The 19,131-nt window shown below is 41.9% G+C and overlaps 1 protein-coding gene across 2 annotated transcripts in view; it reads right to left on the bottom strand.

Annotated features, from left to right (window-relative positions):
- rptor (regulatory associated protein of MTOR, complex 1) overlaps window positions 1-19,131 on the bottom strand; it is a 199,116-nt gene that overhangs the window by 161,242 nt on the left and 18,743 nt on the right. For both annotated transcript variants that reach the window (XM_080417271.1, XM_080417270.1), the window contains exons 3-4: window positions 15,294-15,396; window positions 11,658-11,740 (exon numbers count right to left, since the gene is read on the bottom strand). In XM_080417271.1, coding sequence (XP_080273397.1) covers window positions 11,658-11,740; window positions 15,294-15,396 — 186 coding nt within the window. The remainder of the gene's footprint in view (window positions 1-11,657; window positions 11,741-15,293; window positions 15,397-19,131) is intronic.

Below are 19,131 nucleotides of genomic sequence, written 5' to 3' on the forward strand. Positions count from 1 at the left end.
TAAAAATCTTTGCTTTAAAAGATATATATATTCAAAGAAATTCACACATTTTCATGATTTTTCAAAAATAGCAGATCTACAAGCTCATAGCGTGGCACTATATCTGCTATTTTTGAATAGCCAAAGCTAAGTGGCTAAAATGATTGTGATGCTATGTTAACTAATTTCACTGGGGAGCCCCTGGTACCCCCCAAGGACCACTGGCGGTCCCCGAACCACTGGTTGAGAACCACTGTGCTATACAGAAGAATAACAAAACCAAGAATCTAAAAGCCCTGCTATCGGTTGTGTGGCTCCTTGCATCCTACCTGATCAAAGTAGCTGAGGCAACCAACTGTGCTATGAGTCACATGGTCTCACTAAATGGGGCTAAACCTGTACCCAACAGGTGTCTGCATATGAGCAGGTGTTCTGTTGGCTGTCGATTTTCTCAACTTTAATAGGCAAAAATCACCTATTGAAAGTTCTAGCCAGGAGCAAAGTTGTTTGACCTGACTTAAGGCCAACACCACCCACCATCCAAGCCCCACTTGCTTAGCTGGGCTAAAAAGAAAAGCTTTACGAGATTTAATGACCAACTATCCTGAAAATTGTCTTCCTAGTCCCTCATTTAAGACAATACCTCCACTTCACACTCTGAAGTATGATCATACTCTCAATAAAAACTAAATTAAACTAAACTGAATTATGGTCGAATTATTCTGTAGATATTTTTGGGAAAAAACGAAATGTGTTTGTTAAAAAGATACTAAAATCAAAACTTCTCAAAACAAACTAGTTGTCTACCACTAGACCTCACACCTAGGACTCACCTAAGCCCTGCTCATTATGCTAGGGTGGGATGGCTCAGGGTAGAGGACAGAGTACAGCAACTTGCAATGGGCCTGGTTTTTCAAGACACTCAAGGGACCGATGCCCATGTACCTGTCAAACTACTTCAAAAGAGTGAGAAACGCCCACGGGCACAACACCAGAGGGAGCTCCACTGATCTCCCCAGACTCGGCAAAAACATGGGGTTGAATTCATTCTATTATTATGCCACCAAAATGTGGAATGCCCTACCAACAATGTGTGTGTGTGTGTGTGTGTGTGTGTGTGTGTGTGTGTGTGTGTGTGTGTGTGTGTGTGTGTGTGTGTTAACATTTCATCCTGTTCTTAGCGACCAATGTATTATGTGTGAGCAGTACTATCACGTGCACAGACTTAGTCTACTTGTCTGGGGGGAACAAGGATAGGATACAAGACTTTGACAACCAACCCCAAACACGTTGGGTAAAGGTAAGTGTATACAATGTCTATGTTCAATGGCAATACCTTCACATTTGCAAATAGTCACATACGTACGTACATAAAAACACAGGCACGCACATACCCATCACTGACCGAGACACATTTGACTGCCAGACAAGCCTGTATGCTGACTGACTAGTTCATCATCCACTAAAGATAGATATATTTTAGCCAATGATATTATATTTTCTACCATATCCTTTGAATAAAAAAGTTTTAAGCCATTGCACTGAAACAAAATAACATAACATTTCTGGAATGTAACCCGCAGCATTCCAAAAGTCTCAACACTGTATGATGCATGACATATCACTGGTGTACTGCATTGTTTGACAGAAACAATTTCCACTTTCTCCAAACAGTCATGCATGGCTATTAAGCCCTGCATTCGTCCAGAGAGAACAAATAGGGGGAGAGCGCTGGGGTTCCTAGTACTGTATGTATGAATCATTGAATTGCGGGTGAGCTAGCCTGTGCAGACGAGCACAGTGGACTAGTCGAGGTAGAAAGGGAATCTAGGGATCAGTGGAGTAGCTCAAATAACTGACAAGAAGACAAAAGTGTCTTATTGGAAATTTGGCACCGTGGCCACTCTTGCCCGCTCAGAAGATGAAATGGGTTTCAAACTTTCAACTAGGGCGAATCTGATTTGGCAGTCCAATGTCAACTGTTGAACCAATCAACCAATCTTGCATTCTAGATGTAAGACTTGAGCAAGAGTTGGATAGAGCTCACTGTAAAACTATAATAAACTTGGGGCAGATTTTCTAAGGGATTTTCTAATCAGTTACTTTTAAGCCTAGTTCAGACCAAAAATTCACGACGAGATTTTTACTGGTGTTATGAGCCAAAAATAGGCCATTTATAAGCTTGCAGATCCGCTGTTTTTCGTGCATGACACCGCTGTACGATGGAGCATAAATTAAGCAATAAAACAAAAGAGAAAAATCGCAGGCAGTCTGAATTACCCCCCTAGGTGGTAAACCTAGATTCAGCCAGGCCAGGAAGGACTGTCACAGTTTTCACACTTATCCTTGTGCAGATCCATTGACCGAAATCTTTATTCAAAAGAATGAAACTTGTTGGATTGTAATGTGAGTGGAAATCAGCATGATAGAATAGAAAAACTCCATGTTATGCAGGAAGTGTAGATTTAATATCAGGTACCATCTTGAGTCATACCCTGTCCCCTTCTGCTTTACATCCTCTCCACGGTCTGTCTCCGGGAAACTCGCTGCCAGCGCACGCACACACACACACACACACACACACACACAGCTAGGGTGTAGTAATAATAGTCACACAACTAGTCATTTGTCCCCAGGCGCTGCGGACATTGAAACGAAGTGGCCCAGCAGCTGAGAGGTGACTCATTTAGTGGAGAGGAGCCAGGAGTCTGTCCAGGACACAGGAGGAAATCATTACAACCGTGCTGAATACAGAGTTCAACGGACCTTAAAGAGCTTTAAGCGTTTTCCCCAAAGGTTCTTCCTTTGCGTTCTGAAAGAGCCATTCTTGATGCTTCCCCTCTAAGGGGAAAAGTGGACGAAAACTATGCCAGGAAAATGCCTCCCACAGCATAACAGAGCTATCAGACCAGACCCCCTTCACTGTATTGGTCAAGCATTCAGACCTGTACTGTTCTCTTGGGTGTATGCCTGCCACACATGCACTCGCCCACTTGTGGAGACTATGGTGAAGGATGACTCATCTCTAACCAATATCACTTTTTTTCCCACATCTCAAAAGACGTGCCTATGGTTTTTGCACCACTGAACTCTCAAATGTGCATTGGTCATCGTAATGAGGGGTTTTGCACTGCAACCCTACTATAATATCCCTCTCTATGTAGTTGTTGGTGTGCTGATCTCGCTGTCTGTTCGCGTCCTGCATTGACATTTCTCAGAACTGTGTCTGTTTTTTCCCTTACATATCAAATTCATTCATGAGCATCCCAGTTATTGAATGTGCATTTTCAACCGCCACTTTCAAAACGTATCTACTGCCTTTCCCATAGCTCACAATGTAGATGTGACTTTAGGCACCGTTCTTATTGAAACACTAGCCGAGTGACTGAAGTGAGTAGTGTTTTTAACCATACAACACGTATAGAAGCAACAGCATTTACTATGTCTCTCCACTTACTAATTCAGAATATTTCCTTTAATTTGTCACCCGTCTGTATTTTTATCTAAAACAAATCACTTGGTGCTCCTTTAAGACACACAGACACACTCAGATGGGAGAATGTGCAGGCATGAAACCCCCAACACAAAATAACTAGATGTGTTATGGCTATTAAAATAATTGATAAGATACCCCCCCAGATGAGTAAAAGGCTTGTTCAACAATAGAACAAAGACCATATCAATCTTCAATACTCCTGTACCGTTTGTCCACTGTGTGATAATTGCAATGCATTCTGTCGCACTGCACACTCGCTTCATCACTTTTATGACATTTAATGAGCCATCCCTGAGCCCACCCATCGCACACACACACATGGAGATTTTATTTTTCTGTCTCTCATTTTAGAAATGAATCCGGTTTTCTTGCTCTCTTTCCCGTTTTTTTGTTGTCCCGATCATGCCTCTGACAAAACGCTTACAAATACATGTGCAGTGTGGCGATGAGCTGTCATAAAACACTTCTACTGCACAGCCTGCTAAGACAGGCAGCCACATACTAAATACCGCGCCTCTCAAGTTTCACTGTCTCTCTCATATGCACACACACACAAACAGAATTGTGCAAAGTCTCTCAACCAGCAAGCTTAAAGTGATCTTTCTCTTTGGCACAAAAAAAAACAACAACTTTAAATGCATTTTATAAAGAACAGAAAATTGCATGCTAGGTTTAGGGCCAGGAATTACAGACACAGCACTACCATAATCACCCAACACCTAGGAGGCTGAAAGGAAAAACATTCACAACAACAGCAAAGCAATAGATTCTACTAACTGGGTAATAAACAGGGGCTGGGGTATAAACCATGACCGCACTGCAGTAACCTGTATATCACCATAATCTAGTGGTAATCCGCCCTAACCAGACAGATTAACGCTGGATGGCCTGCTGTCTCCAAAGTGTCTTCTAGTGGGATATTTATGAGGTAATCAGCAGGCACTGCGAAAACTGATCAATAGCCGCTCTACCGTGTCTCTCTGGGTTTCCTCTCCATTTTTCTGCTGCTCCTTTGGTCTCTCACTCTTTTGTCTCTCCTTTTCTCTCTTCCTCTCTCTCCCGCTCTCTCTCTCTCTGCCTCCATGCCCCCCCACCCCACTGTCTCAACCTCACTCCCTGTATCGTTGCATCCTTCCCATAGGGATCCCGTTGCCTTGACCTGTATCTTTTCCGGCTAAGCACGTTGTTTATGGATTTCACAGTGGGTTGTCCATAAGTCTTCCGGTGTGCTAATGTTTTTTTGTTCTCCCTAGAAGTCCCTGTGGACCAAAGCACAGGAGCTAGATCACTGAGACCGTTTCCGCATTAGATTTACTCACTCCATAGATTCCTGCATATTGTTGCATCCGTTGATTTTGACCAGAATTTAGGATATATTTTTTGGGCTTAAGGGGCTTTCAAAATGGGGCTAATACAGTGGGCGAGTCACTGCAAGTGCAAGCCCCTCTACCCCAGACCAGATCTGAGGTGAATTCTAATTCAATAAATCCAGACAACGAGAAAGGTCCGACTCCCGCACACAGACTAGGTTTTGCCAAAAAAACGCTAATAACCAAACAACGTTTCGGTCCTTAGACAGGTCCCGCAAGTCATAGACGGTGTGCGGGACCTTTCTCATTGTGTGCAGTTGGACTTCCCTTTTGTCCTACGCACCTGTCGTCAACCACATAGGTGAGCATCGGCATTTTTTATTTTTTATTCATTCCACAGGCTTTTCTTCAAAAACTGAGGAGAAAGTGCTCTTGTCATTATGTAAATCACGTTATGTGTTCTTATGTGGTGTACTGTACATTGGGAATTTAGAGAATTGAATGAAGGTAGCACGATCACCGCCTGTTCCAGTCATCGATGGCAAATGCTTGACATCCAAAATTGTATACTACCATTACTGTGACAAGGCCTGATCCTATTTGTTGGAGAAACAGAAAAGCCCCAACTGGACTGACATTGCCATAGTGTTAAGCATACTGCCCGTGTGAGCACTTTAGAGTCCTTCATTTCTCGCCTTGCCTTTCTGTCTCTTGCCGTTTGCTTTTGGGAACTGCTGCAGTGATAAGAGCAGAGCCTCACAGCCAATCAGAGGTTAAGTATTTGGAGCTGCAGTGCACTGATAAATAATGCAGAGACAGTTAGTAGACAGTGGACAGCAGGGATTCAATGGCTACATCAAGGCCAGAGGGGCTAACAGCAGAGAAAGGGGTTGTTGTTGTGGTGGTGGTGGGACAGGTTGGGGTGAGAGGTATTGGGTGTATTTGGCACACAGAAACCCTATCCGAGACATGTCTGAGGTCATTCTTTGACAGTTGACTATTAAGTTATTCCTAATAAGAGTCCAAGAGGGAAGCACACACATCTAAAAAAAACAATCTACAGGTGCTGAACAAAAATACGTACCATGGAGAAGAAGGGAAGTCTGCACCACTGATCTGTAGCTCCCAGTAGAAAATTATATTAGGCGTTTTATTAGAGGTTTCGACTCACACGGGTCGAAACCTAATAAAATGTTCCACTGGGAGCTACAGATCAGTGCGCTGACTTCCCTTCTTCTCCAGCTAAGTTATTCCTTCAGCAGGAACTTTACTAAGTGGCAACTGAAATTACAAACAACTATCCACTGTTCATTTCACAATATAAGAAAGTTAACAGCCAGCACTCCGAAGTCCTTCTTCTGGTACTTTTAATTCATAGATGCACGTACAGCATGCCCTACATAGCCTTTCTCAGTGTGTCACTATATAATCAAACGATATCTTGCAATGGGGAGAACTCCTGCCTTGAAAGCTTCAGACAGCGACAGAACACAGGTAGGTGCAAGAGAGAGAGAGACTGACGGAAAGAAAAATGCATGAAAGAGAATTTTAAAAAGCAGGGCACGCAGACCAGGACAGAGAATGAATGCAGAGAGTCTGAGGGTTAAGTGAGACATTTTAATATAAGTCATTTCATGCATTTCTATGGTCCCAGACTCCCAAGGTTCCAAAACAAAAAATTAAAACTATCTGCCCGTGGCTGAATCTGCCCCCATGCTCTTTTATTATATCTGCATGCCTCTGGAGAGGCTGGAGCCAGACAACCATGGGAAAACAGCAAGCAGAAGAGTCTCGTCAGGTAAGGCTGATGGATAGCTTACATCAAAGGTTCTCAAACTGTTTCATGTCAAGGACCCACAAAATTGGCCACGGACCCCCATCTCAAAGTATTTTGTTCCAGGAGCCCCCAGAAGCAAAGATTTGAGTTACAAATGTTGGCTTTCAAAATATATATATTCAAAGATTTGCGCACATTTTCACGATTTTTAAAAAATAGCAGATCTACAAGCTCATAGTGTGGCACTTGGTGCCGCGCTATGAGCTTGTATAGCTGCTATTTTTGAATAGCCAAAGTATACAATAATGGTTAAAGTGGTTAAACTGATTGTGACGCTATATTAACTTATTTAGCTGGGGACCCCCTGGTACCCCACCAAGGGCCCCCCCCCGGACCCCACTTTGAGAACCAATGGCTTACATACTGTAGATAGACTAGATGGGCATGGCACCTTGAGGTTCCAATAGAAACCCATATTTAAGCCCTGTGATGATATCAGAATTAAGCCATGAAACAGGATTGTTTAACAGAACATGGTTTGTAGTACACTTCCACAGAACTAAAACAAGGAGAAGAGAACATATTACTCCTATTTTAACTTCACTTGTTGCTAGGTTATCCCATTTTGTGCGGGAACCCCTATTTGTAACTATACCTTTCAGGACGGGAACCCCTTTTGGGGTTCTTGTTGCTATGTACAGTATATAGCAACATACATTTGTTGTAATCTTTGAATAAATATTTGAAGTTTTTCAGAAAACTTAGGTCAGGTTTTAGAATCGGCCTCAGGTCTAAATGGGTTAGACTCTTCTGATTACTTTTAGAGCAGAAAAGTCAGGCTTGGCCTGATGATTTCTTAAGTTTTATGGGATGTAACCTTGTTTTCATACAGTACATGTCTTATAAATAGTTTATTATTATTATTATTATTGTTATTTAAAAAGATTATTTCCATTATTTGCCAACCCTACCCCGAAACCTTCTCAAATTAAAGGAGCCTGTAAGCTGGAAAGTGAGGGCACCAAGGAAGCTCAAACAAATCCTGTAAGAGACTATTGTGTCTGCGTGTGGGGCTAGAGTGACGAAGGATGAAGACATTTAACCTGAGCCTCTGTTGGCCCACTGCCAAGAATGTATATGAAGCAGCTTTGCAGCCAGCAGTTGGGTGTCACTTTCATTCAAACTCTTTATGAGTGAGTGGCTGCTAGCAAGCTATGATAGCACTACATCAGAGGGACCACACAGCACACACACACAAAAAGATTATGCAGAACTTGTAAAAGCTAAATTGCATACTTACGATGTACTGTTAACCCTAGGACACAATCTATTAAATTGCCGTTTTAAACCGTATGTGCCACATCTTGGCCATGTCATGCTGCAATGATATTGTTTCACCCAAAAGGCCAATCACTCAGCAACGAAAAGTATGTTTTCATTGCACCTGGTTGGACACTACTAGCGAGCTAAATATGGCACAGGAAGCGAGCTATTGCAAGCTGCACCCCAGGGGCACATCCAAGGCCCAAAATAGGAAAAGCACAGTTGGACAGTCAGTACGTAGGGGTAATTTGCATCCACAGTGCAAGCGGTCGACTCCAAGCCAGGAATAAGCGGTGATAGAGGCCGTTATATCATCATTTATCAATCTAGTACAAGTAAAAAGCAGACAATAAAAAAACATTTATATAGCAAACAAGAAAAGGAGCAAATTGAGGATCGACACAAGAGAGGCTTGATTGAAAATGGAGAAAACCAATGCTGATGAAAGTTTAGGTAAGAGAGATTAAAAGAGGAGGTATAGGGTAAAGAAACAGGGCAGCAGCCACGACAGTGTTTACACTGTGTTCACTGACTACAAGGGTCAATGTGAGTCCAGAGGGCAAACTGAGGGATTGAGTCACTGCAAAACAGCACTCACCGAGTATATGACATGAACAGGGGGGTGCTACTATTGGCCTACCTACTCTGTACAATCCCGAGTGTTCATTTAAACCCTTGAGTGTAAAATTTTTACATTTTTACACAGAGTTAAATGAACACTCGCGATTTACAGTGTAGCCTCTGCCGATTCAAGTTACACTCGTACTTAACGTGCAATTTGTCATCGTTTTGAAAGAAGCCGAGCAGTTAGGCTTCAAGTAATCACATATTATGAACATTCTAGTTGTCTAGGTGTATAGCGCTGAGAAGCACTGCTCTGTTCGTGCATCGGTCCTGCAGTGCACAGAGTCCTAGGGCTAGAAGGAAGAGCAGCGCTCTCACCCTCCCACACACCGCCTCCACAATCGACCCCACGGGGTGATCTACAGTGAGCCCATGCTGTTTCAGCTGCGCGCTCTCTCTCTTTCTCTCCGTCTCTCTCTCTCTCTCTCTCTCTCCATCTCTGAATATCTGTGCTCCTTTCGCCTCAGCCTTTCCTCTGCCTCCTAACGCACTTTCTCTCGAGATGTGCTCTCTATCTCGCTCCATCCTGCGAAAATACATTTCCATCTCCTGGTTTAGTGTTTCACCGCTGATGGCAAGAGTTGTTTTTTTTGGGGGGGTAGGAGGTGGCTTTCAGAAAACGGGTGACATAAGTACAGTATACGTGTTCAAAATGTTTCCTTGCGATAAGTTATTGTGCGATTAACCCATTAAGGCCTGAGGTTCCGATTCTACAAAATGTCTTCTAAATCTTAACTGTTTTCTGAAAAACCTAAGTTTCTATATCAGTGGTTCTCAAACTTTTTCATGTCAAGGACCCCCAAAATGATATTTATTTGGCTGCGTACCCCATCTCAAAATATGTTGTTCCAGGGACCCCCAGAAGCAAAGATTTGAGTTAAAAATGTTCGCTTTAAAAGAATATAAATATATTAATTTGCACACATTTTCTCGATTTTTCAAAAATAAGTGTAAAATAATGCTTTTTTAGCTCAAATGTAAAAATGACACAGATGCGTTCCAGGTCTTAATGGGTTAAAGCAACGATATTATGCGAGTATATGCTCATTGGGTTAACTCATCCCCTGTTGCCTCCTCTATCCTGCGCGGCGCCGTTTTCTCCTCCATACTCGCCCTCCTCCGCCTCCTGTCAAATCCTCTTACTCATGCCCTGCCTTCTCTATTCCATTAGTGTGCATGTGAGCTTGGGTGTGACAAGTGTTTTCTTCACAACCCCCCCCCCCCCCCCATCTCCATGCAACACATCCATCATCAGTACGCACATCTTCTCCTCACTGAGGAAACATCCTTCTTTTCTTTCAATTTGTCCCCCTTTGACCATTTCTCCTCATTTGCTGCCAGCTGCTTCAGATCGCCTTATAACGAGCTGGGTAATTGGACCGCACCATGTCCCCTTGGCCTATGGGGAGGGGCAAGGGTTTATTATGAGTTTGAATGTATTATTACAATTGTGAAGAAATGTACTTTGATATTTCAGTTGTTTTATCGTTTAGTTCAGTTGTTTAAGTTTTTATTTTTTTCTCTCTTTCCCTATACGTTGTTATACCTTTCAATCCGGATGCCACCTCTGTGTCTCATTAGTTGTTGTTATAATATAGTAACATCATTTTTTATTTTTGGGCGGTGAAACCGCCCCTATAAGTGAGGTTTGGAAATTTGTACAATTATCCTGCACTGTGATCTAGGCCCAGGAAATGTGTACAATTATCCTGCGCTGTGATTGGCCAATCACATTCTATTCAGGACTGTGATTGGCCAGTGTCACATGACACATGTGCATAGCCCTATATAAGAAACCATAACTTGAAAAGAAAACATAAATTGTTTTTTTCAAGTTATGGTTCCGTCCATCATAAAGAGTGTTTAAATAAATGTATTTATTTTTTGTACATGATTGGTTGACTCCATTCAGTATTGTAATTAGCTAGCAAGACACCGCCCACTTCACACAGGGTGTGATTTTTTATTTTTAGTAAGAATTTGAACATTTTCAGAAAACTATGGTTAGGTTTTAGAAGGCGTTTTTAGAATCGGCCTCAGGTCTAAATGGGTTAAGTCTTTATTTGGACAGGACAGTAGGCTGACAGGAAATGGGGAGAGAGATGGGGGGGGAGACATAGAGCAAAGGTCGTCGGGAACGGGAGTCGAACCCACGACATGCTGCCATACTGGATTACCAGCTTATGTGGTATGCGCCTGGACCGCTAGGCCAGCGGGCGCCCCAGTTCAGTTGTTTAAGTTGACCTCCTTTGTTTTTGGGCCCAGATTTATTGATTGTCACATTGTTATTGGAAATATAAAAGACCCAAAAATTACATTTTAACTCTCTTGCCGACCAACTCGGTCCCTGACGGCTTGTATTCATATTCTTGTGTTGTTGCACAAGTGTTCAACTTCCACCATTGTACACATAAACATATGAAACAAACCATCAAATATACACTCACACACAGTCACAGAGTCAAACCATCAAATATACACTCACACACAGTCACAGAGTCAAACCATCAAATATACACTCACACACAGTCACAGAGTCAAACCATCAAATATACACTCACACACAGTCACAGAGTCAAACACAAACACAGGAAAATGTATATGGAGTGTCTGTCACACTGGTAACTCTTCTCAGACTTGAAAAGAGTGTCTTCAGGGTAGAAAGTCTGATTAAAAGCAACATCTGATCTCACACTGCTCTGCTCTGGGATCTGTTGCTTGTGGAACAGAGCAGAACGCAAACACCAGTTGAGAGGCTGGGTGGTTTATGTGACACAATGCACTCTGACACTTTGTGCAATCACACAGTGGTGTAGAAGGAAAGCATTTGAAATTATTTTCAGCACATACTTGAGTGGCGTGTGGATAGGTAAAGGTGACAATCACAGGAATGACAGCTTATCTGAAAATATCTCAATTGTGCCCTGAAATAGAAACTCCACCGATCTGGTATACAAAGCATTGTAGAACAATGGCATAGTTTATAAACTACTGTCACAGGTCTGTATGTAGCATGCTTCATCTGTGTGCGTGCTTGCGTGCGTGCGTGTGAGAGAGAGAGAGAGAGAGAGAGAGACAGAGTATTAACACCACATGTCACAGAGAAGGGGCAGAAAGAGGAGAAAGAGTTTCATGGGAACTCACTCACCCTGGGTTGCCAGTTCTCATATTGCTTCTGCAGATTGGCCCCAATGGTCTCCAGGGCTTTCTGTGGGCTCATCGACAGAGGGTCTGGCGAGTAAACACACAAGAGGTAGTGTGAGCACACTTATATCCAGGAGTTACAAACACTTTATTCAACACAGGAACCTTATAAAAAATAAGGCAAATACAAATTCATCAACCCATATAATTTATATCTTAAAGTGACTGATGAAAAACAAATCTAGCCCCATTAATACAGAACCAACTTCATAGCAATGTGAAGAAAAACATCAGCGTGACCAGGCATTTCTTTATATATATATCTGCCATTTCCTCAGACAAGGTGTTTGGAAGAGTGGCAAGTGCACCACAGGTTGAAATAATGATGAGAGAATGTCAATATGGCATAAAGAGCTGCAGGATATAGATTGAGGGGATATCAAATTATGCCCAGCAGGCAGAGAATAACATATTGACAAAATTGCAGGAGATATTGATATCCTTTATGCAGGGACAATTAAAGCATTGTGATTGTAGTGATGATGAATGAAGCTTCAACAAGAAAATGTAGATCAGCATTATGAGTCTATTTGCAAGGCTTCAATGTGATACTCAATATGAAAATGTGCATAAGAAGTAGTAGCATTCTGCAATTACACCAGTTAACATATTATTGTGGTTATCTAATTCAATTGAGAACAATCATTAACGCATATCAGTGGCTGCAAAACTATCTATCTATCCTAACACTGCTCTCAACTATGAGTGTACAAGTAAAGGGGGCAAAAAAAAAAAATAGAGACAGATTGTTTAACAGATGTGTTTAACAGAGGACTCAAACTATGGTTGAAATCAAATCAACTGTGCTCAGATGAATAGTTTCTGACTGGTCATTGGTTATCTCTACTTTTGTTTCACAAGTTAAAAAGGTAGGGTAAGTGATTTTTTCTTTAAAAAAAAGAAAAGAAAAAAAGGTTAAAGTACCGTAATTTTCGCACTATAAGCCGCACCTGACTATAAGCCGCAGCAGCTAAATTGAATGTTTGGAACATATATAAGCCGCACTGGACTATAAGCCGCGGGTGTAAAAATCCATAGATTTAGGAGGTCCCCTAGTGGCCGTTAGCTGTAAAAATCCATAGATAAGCCGCACCGTTATATAAGCCGCAGGGTCGAAAAATGGGAAAAAAGTCGCGGCTTATAGTCCGAAATTTACGGTACTATATTCTGATAGTAATCGTTGCTACAGAGCGTTTGTGTTCGGTCACAGGGGTCTCTCCAGCTCTTTAGTAAACAGAATATAGTACTTTTTCAGGTAGGTGACAAATTTTAAGCCAATCAGGAGAGAGCACTGAAAATGCATTTTCTGTTTAATAAAGAGCTGGGGAGACATGGGAGACTCATTTTACTGAACAAACACTCTATAGCAATGAGTACTATCAGAATATAGAGCTATTTAACACTTATTATAACCAAAGTAAATCACTTACCAAACCTTTAATGTATTGGGTCTGATTTTGATTATTTTATATATATATATATATATATATATATATATATATATATATATATATATATATATATATATATATATATATATAATTTTTCTTGTACTTGATTGTTCTTTGCGAGTTACTTGGCTTTACTCTTAGAGAGGCATGTCATCTGCAGAGCTCGTACTAGCCTGTGTAAATGTGCTAAGCTACCAAAAATAAAAATCAGTTGAACAGCCAATCTTTAGAATGTGTACACCGTGGCTCTCATCTACAACAACAATATCAGGTGTGTTTGCTGTCAAATCGTTATACATATTATAATTGCCTAGACATTTCCTAAAGAAGTCACTCTCAACACGGGTGTATTTATAAACTTCGAGCCTCTGAGAAAATATTTCTTTAGCAATTTGATCTACAATTTGATCATGTCTGGCTATATATAATCCCTTGTACGCATTACAACTGTCGGCAATTGTGTACCAAATTGTTATGCTGTATTTAGTCAGAAGGACCTGCAAGCGTGCCTTCAGTGTAATGGACAAAATGTCCTCTCCAATTGCAGCACTGCATACAGTAGAATGGAGAGGGAGTGATCAGCAGATGTCCAACAGGGAAACTTCCCCAGAAGCTTCAAACTAGCCCAATATTCCAGTTGATGGTTTTATTTTAGAGCAGTGGTTCTCAACCTTTTCAGGACGCGACCCCCAAAATAATCATATTTATACTGGGGACCCCCCACCCTGACAAGCTCTTGGAATTGTAGGAATTGAGGCATTCAATTTAGTTTGACTTGGTTCCATTGTGAAAATAGCCGGTCTACATGCTCACAGCGCCTCGTGTTGCGAGGTGTTGTGAGCATGTAGATCGGCTATTTAAAAAAATGTTTCCTCTAATATTTGAAAATTTGGCCAATGTTTAACAATTTTTGGTAGTATACTGTTGATTAATTTTGACTTACGTGCCAGAGCCTCCCCGGTCCTGGCAGAGTAGTTCCGGAGAAGCGGACTGAGGGGCCCGTCTTTCCGTAAGAGGACTGAACGTGGGTAGCTACTGGGACGTAAGTCGGGGCTTGATCAACCCCAGCTGGGTCAACTGGGCGGGGGTGTATGTTTGCGAGACCCGAAAGCCCCGTCGACCCCAGGCTACAACACTGATGATACGTCCCAGGTGCATCCACGTGATGTTTTTTATTTATAGTATATATATTTTTCTTTTGTTTTCATTTTAGAGGTATTAAATTGACACTTTAGGAATGTGCAGATACCCTGTATACACTCATACTGTAGGTTTGTTTGTTTACTATTGAGTGAGAAAACAATGTTGCACATTAAGCAAATCATCTGGGGACCCCCCCAAAATCATTGTGGGACCCCCCTGGGAGTCCAGACCGACAGGTTGAGATGAGAATCACTGTTTTAGAGCCTCTTAAGCATTCTGTTGGAAGCTTGCGTGGCAATCCGTCAGTGTCAATAGAAGTCACAGATGCGATGCTGATTACTGTGTTGACACGGTACCAGGGACAGCGGCAACACCAAGGACAGGGCTTTTTCCTGAAGCCCAGGAACCAATCACCAGGATCGAGGCTCTGGGCAGCTCTCTCATGGCCGTGTCATTGTTGTTCAGTCATTTTGTAATGGAATATGTAATAGCCTTGTTCCAGTGTATGTCCATTCACAGTTTGGAACACCACCAGACCTCCACATTTGCGACTCGAAGAGATTGTAAAGGTAACTACTAACTAAGGAGTTTATCTGACTTGGAGGGGTACCAGCAATTTCTCCTCCTACACCCCTCACAAAGCACAGCATTTTGGATGTTCATAGAATAGAAGTTTAGTCCTGAACCCTTCCAAAAATTGGTCAGTACACATACGATTACTGACTCATACAACATTAAAAGACATATTCAAAGATAGGTACACATGGCTGTACAGCGAGAGGAGAGAGAGAGGAGAGAGGAGAGAGAGAGAAAGAGAGAGATTTTTTCATTTTTGCGTTGACCGGCACGCCCGAAAGTAACCACAATCATTTCTAATGAAGCTTACCCAAACCCAGTGGACCCACAGGTCAACCAGTGGGATCCACTAGTGTGTACTGTGTACATATTCTGCTGTGCTGTGCTGTGCACGTTACATATTCACTCACCTATCCAGCACTCCAGCCGTGCACAGGGGGAGGTCTTGACCACATCAGGAGGGTCTACTCCTACGTTGAGACACAAGACCAGGGCTACGCTCACCGTCTTCATCTGAGAAAAGACAAGAGGGAATAACAGTTATTGTTATAGGCTGTGGATAGCTTAGGGTGGACAGAATAGGGATGCTAGGGTTCAAGTGGTTAATGAGCATTGCCCAACTCTATATATACACCCTCTACGAACAGGCCGGAGATCACCAAAACTAATCAGACTCTAATGAACAATCAAGCGTTAAGTGTTAATCAAGCGTCTACCTACATAGTGCAGCATGATGACAACGCTGTCAAACCATGGCCCGGGAATTGTGCTGACGACATTAACTATTATTTCAACTCCCCAACTGCTTCCCACTGTGGAGCTGCAGAGACCGGCCGAGAAAAAGATGTACTACTGAACAGCTCCTAGATATGAATGTTTGTGACGGCTGGAATATGAAGCAGAAGAGAATCGTGCACCTTCCTCCGACAAGGTCTGACAGGCATATAGCGTTGTGCTGTTGTGCACAGTAGGGTTGTGCTGATTGATGATGACATGGTGATGATGATGGAGCCTGAACGATATGGGATTTTAGAGACTTAAGGATTTTAGAAGGGTAAAATTCGCCAATTACAAACCTGATGGTCTATCTATTGTGTATGGATTCTGCACTGACACACTCAGAAGGCTGTTTTCTTAAACAAATAACTTTGAAAGGGGTAATTCACTTTAAAACACATCCGAGGTCATTTTAACGTCTACTCTGGCTTGTGTGCACCCCAAAGTTGCTTGATTGAATATTTAGATACATATCTTGCAAACAGTGTAACTTCAAACTCAATTTGAATATGTTAGACTGATTGAAAACACGTCCCTGGTTGTGGTGACTGATATTATCCTTCTAATGCGCGAGGGGGCCGTGGATTCTCAATTGCTTTTTTCGTTTATTTTATTGTTTTAATTTAAAACAATATTGTCTGGGGTGCACACAAAAGCCAGAGTAGACGTTAAAAAGACCCCAGAAGAGGTTTAAAGGGAAATACCCCTTTAACTTATCATATTATTATAATATTAACATATTTAATGGTATCAAGTCATTTTAGAAATGAACACTGAGCAATAATAAAGAAAACATACAATTAAATAAACCTCCTGGTTGAGTATGAGTCCGTTACCAACCATCCTTCTATAAATTACGCGAATGTCTGTGTGTCCCCCGCGTATCTCGAGAACTGCCCGACCGATCGATTTCAGACGTGCATATGTATCCCAGAGGACCCGAGGGAGTGATGTAAATCCACAAAATCCAGATATATGGAGTGCCCTGATTTTATCAATATGACAATCAAAGTACTGACGTCATAGACGGGCCTGGACTCCATATTTGGGCATGGCTGACACGGAACTCCATATATGGGCATAAAAGTCAATCACTTATTGAGGTTTTCAATAAAGAATAACATATTTAGAACTAGAAAATGTGCTCCTCGGAGCACAGGTCTCCGCCAGGCGAGTACTGTTCCTGATTAATCCTGTCTTACCTATTTATATTACATATTGTCACGTGTCACGTGAAGCTTGACCAATGTTAGCTTGGCTGAGACGGACACACACGGAGGGTAAAACATACTCTCCACCATGCCTTCGGCCTGGCGGTCAGTGGCGGAGACAAAAAAGCCAAATAAGCATTAGTAATTTACTGACCATTTTGTAACATAGGGCTATACATAAATGGAAACATCTTTGAGTGGGGCATTTGACAAAGCTGTAAATAGGGCTAGCATTAACTAAAACATATTAGAAATATGACCTAGTAGTGTCTTTGTTTATTATTATTATTATTATTATTATTATTAGCATTATAGGGTGTTACAGTGTTACAGGAGGAGGGAAAACAGCCTGCATATTGTGCCAATTCAACATGAGTTTGATTTAATTCGATTACCTCCAGATGCCATTAAATCCAACATTAAAATTGCCTAATTGGTAATGTGATCGGTCAGTCGGTGGGCCCCGTCACTATGACTCAGAAATAATTAACCATATATGGAGTTCCCACTGCAGCTACACCCAAAAATAGCATATGCTATCATACCACAAACAACCCATATAAGGATCCATATAAGGAGTGCTCTAATCTCTTGAGTAACCATGGCGATCTAACATGGTCAAACATACTGTAGATGACGTGAGATCCCAACGCCAAACATCAAATGCACATACAGTAAATGGAAAAATAGTGACATATTCCCAAACCTAGAACACAGGTCTGACAGTGACTTGGCTATAGACAGCATAGTCAGTGTAGTTCAAATGTACTCCACTGGGAGAGAGAGTTGGGTCAAGTAAACACAGCATCGGAAATAGGACACACATTTATCCATAGGATGCATTGGCAAGCATTTAAATGTACACAGTGACAATGTACACAGACACGCGCCCTACAGCAGCCAAGAACTCAAAACTACTTCCCACAAGAAGTTTAAAAAGCAAACCTCTCGCACAGGAGAGCTCTCAGTCAATCCACAATCACTGTCACCCCAGCAATCCTCTGGATGTCAGCCACCCCAAGAAATGTCCCCCAGTGACAGTTCTCTACATCACTACTACCATCACTGCTCACGACTGAGGAACAGGAATTTCTGTTAGCATTTCACAAAAATGCTAACAGCTTAAACTAGGGAAAATTGACAAATCAGCCAATGCTCAATGCCCATGAGCAATATCACATTGAATGGCCTACCCATCGAGGAGAAAAATAGATGCAGACAGACAGTATGTTTTCTCCATTTGGGATCGGATAGTAGAATAGTTGTATCTGCCATTATGTTTTATCATAAAATTGTCTTGGGGTTATGTGGGCTGCAGCATTAAAAGCGTTGAATCACTGGTGTTGTGACTGCTTGTCTACTCAGTCAATGACAGGGATCGATAGGGCAAGATAATTGCTGATGGACGTGCTCAGGTGGGGCTGTGCCGCGTCACAGCTTCATCAGTGTTTGTCTTCCTTGTTAAGAGCCTGTGAGCGATGTCAGTAGCCATGGGACAGACCTACCAGTATGCTTAACTAACAGAAAACCTCAACCTTTAGAAAGATCTGAACCCTTGCGGCCTCTTGGCTCCAATTAGCCATAAGGTCAAGTTGGTCAACCACAAATCTCTGCCGTCTGACAACAGCCAACGGTTGGAAATCTATTGTAAGATGACTCATGTCATGAGTCTCAGCTCACAAGAATAATGACTATAGTAATTACAACAGCTCGACCACATTCTTTAACCCATTAAGACCTGAGGCCAAACAGTTTTCTGAAAAACTGCAAGATCAGTGGTGCTCAAACATTTTTCATGTCAAGGAGCAAAAATGATATGTATTTGGCCAGAGATACCCCCCTCCCCCCCTTCAAAATATTTAGTTCCAGGGTCCCCCAAAAGCAAAGATTTGAGTTAAATATGTTTGCTTAAAAAAATTATATACATATTCAAAGATTTGCACACATTTTCAAAAATTGCACCTCATAGTGCAGCACAAAGTGACGTGCTATGAGCTTCTATATCTGCTATTTTTGAATAGCCAGCGCAAAAATCTAAAATGACAGAGATGCTTTCCTGGTTTTAATGGTTTAATGTAGGCCAGTACAATAGGACTGGCCAGACAATAACAGAACAATACTGGTAATAAAGAAAAACTTTATGGCTAGGACACAGGCCTAAGACATTGACCCCATTGGGGAAAAGGCAGGCTGGTGTTTGCCCTTTAAAAACACCACAACTGAATTGACAACTGGCCCCTAGGAGATATTAAGGCCACAG

This window comes from Gymnoscopelus braueri, assembly GCF_963280865.1.
Source record: "Gymnoscopelus braueri genome assembly, chromosome: 2".
Taxonomy (NCBI): Eukaryota; Metazoa; Chordata; class Actinopteri; order Myctophiformes; family Myctophidae; genus Gymnoscopelus; species Gymnoscopelus braueri.